At 48.5% G+C, this 2,211-nt stretch overlaps 1 protein-coding gene across 1 annotated transcript in view; it reads left to right on the forward strand.

The window, feature by feature from the left end:
- LOC102009890 (kallikrein-4-like) overlaps nucleotides 1-2,157 on the forward strand; it is a 65,599-nt gene extending 63,442 nt beyond the window's left edge. Inside the window, exons 3-5 of the mRNA XM_013508851.1 lie at nucleotides 660-910; nucleotides 1,000-1,133; nucleotides 2,005-2,157. Of these exons, the coding sequence (XP_013364305.1) occupies nucleotides 660-910; nucleotides 1,000-1,133; nucleotides 2,005-2,157 (538 nt within the window). The remainder of the gene's footprint in view (nucleotides 1-659; nucleotides 911-999; nucleotides 1,134-2,004) is intronic.
- The last annotated feature ends 54 nt before the right edge of the window (nucleotides 2,158-2,211 follow it).

Genomic DNA, 2,211 nt, shown 5'->3' on the forward strand with positions numbered 1-2,211 from the left:
ACAAGGGATGTCTTGTCACCCAGTACAAGGGACCTGGGGCAAGGTGAGTGAGACAGGTGAAGACAGAGCCAAGTGGATTAGGACAGAGGTATGGACTGGGCTGCAGGCCACGGTGTAGGGAGAGATGAGGCAAAAGCTTATATAGGAAAAACTATGTTAATGTCTTATTTTAAACAAATTAAGACAATTCAAACATTAGTGACGATCATAATTTCCACCTCTTATATAAATAGGATCCTTGTGTATGGAGGCAGGGCAAGGTGCACCTCAAATGCTGTCATCCCTTCAAGTTCTTAAATGTTCTGCATTGTGGAGTTCTTGAAATAATTTTGAATTAAGTACATTATACTGAACCACAACATTAGCAGCTGCTTTAATGAGCACATTAGACATTGTTTCTCTTTCCCCAACCCTAATAATCAGGTTCTGAGGCTATCTGGGGATGGAGATTTGAATGAGATTTGGACGCTTTCCAAGTGAGGATGAGGATGGCACCAGATATGCTTCTGGATGGCTGGATGGCAGGAATGGCAATGCGGATGGGACTGAGGTTGAGAATGAGTGGCGGTGAAGCTAGGATTGGATTATTTTCTCCATCAGAGTTTGGGCTCCTAGAGAGGATATAGTTATAATGGTACTGACTATTCCATCCTCCTCAGTACCTACACCATTGGCCTGGGCCTCCACGGAATTTACGATTGGTTTAAAGAAGGCAGCATGATTATCAAGGCCAGGTACTCCGTGAAGCACCCACAATACACCAAAGTTATAAATGGTAAGGACCTCATGCTCATCAAGTTGAACAGACCAGTTGTGGAATCAGACACCATCCGGACCATCCCCATCGCGTCCCAATGTCCAACACCTGAAACCAGTTGCCAGGTCTCTGGCTGGGGTCAGCTATTGAAAGGTGAGTTTTGTTGTTCCTGTGTCTGGCCTCATTGACACCTGTGGTGTCTCTGCCCAGGAGTGTTTTTCACCCTGTGTCCGTTCCTTCAGGCTCCTACCCTTTGGATCTGCAGTGTGCGATTATTCCTGTGGTTGCAGAGGAGGATTGCAGATTCAAGTTTCACAGATACTACCACGACAGTATGTTCTGTGCTGGTGGTGAGAGCCGCAAGAACACTTGCAAAGTAAGAGACTCAGACAGGGAGGCAGGGGTTTAGCATGGAGGTGGAATTTAAAAGCCACAAAGTGCTAAAGGTCATGCAGGAATGAGGGAGACTCATGGGGCCACAGAGAGACAGAGGTGCAAGGAGACAGAGAGAAGGACTTGGGAGTTGAGAAGGAAACAAGGAGACACAGGGTAAATCAGCCACAGAGGCAGGCAAGGAGAGCCAGGGAGAAGTAAGCAATCAGCAGAGAGATGCAGGGTCATGATGTTGAGAGGAGGGGTGGAGAGATGCACAGGACGGACACAGGTGGGTCTGGGGAGTAGGAACACAGCTGTAAGAACAGACTGGTTTACTGCATTCAAGATTCTGAGCCCCACTGCCTCGCACACCTCCCATCATCAACTGCAATGGGTTCAGACCCCACAAATTCCCACCCAGTCTCACCCTTCAAATCAAACTTAGCCAAGGCTGGAAAAGGAGGTACAGACTTGGATGGAGCTCCTCAGAGGAACTTTGCAAGAAGTGGAAGGAGAGCTGGTGTTTGAGAGTCAGGACTGTTCCTGTCTGCCTACAAGCTACGGTTTACGTGCTTGCCTTTTCAATGAATTGGGCCTGTGTATCTGTATTTTCACTGTCTTGGGATCTCACCAGGGTTTCAGTTTGTCTCCCCATCACCTCTCCCTCCTATACGCCATGTGTCTCTGGGTCCTGCTGGCTCTGTCACTCCTGCTTGTGTCTTTAGCTCTCACTGCTGCCCTCCAGCTATTGCACTGTGTGTTTCCGCTCTGAGTCTCCCTCTGCCTTTTTGTCTTTATGTTTCTGGATTCCTGTGTGTCTCCCCCATCATCCTCTCCAACCCCCTTAACTTTCTCTTCTCTTCCCTCAACAGTTAGACTCTGGAGGCCCCCTGGTGTGCAACGGGGTCCTGCAGGGCATTGTGTCCGGTGGAACCCGTCGCTGTGGCCAACCTGGATCTCCAGGCATCTACACAAACCTATGCAAATTTAAAGAATGGATAAATGAAATCATACAGACCAGATAACCACAGATGATGTGGGGACCGAGTAGCGCACACCACCTTCCAAACCTGTCCCTA

This window comes from Chinchilla lanigera, unplaced genomic scaffold, assembly GCF_000276665.1.
Source record: "Chinchilla lanigera isolate Chin_1 unplaced genomic scaffold, ChiLan1.0 scaffold00157, whole genome shotgun sequence".
NCBI lineage: Eukaryota > Metazoa > Chordata > Mammalia > Rodentia > Chinchillidae > Chinchilla > Chinchilla lanigera.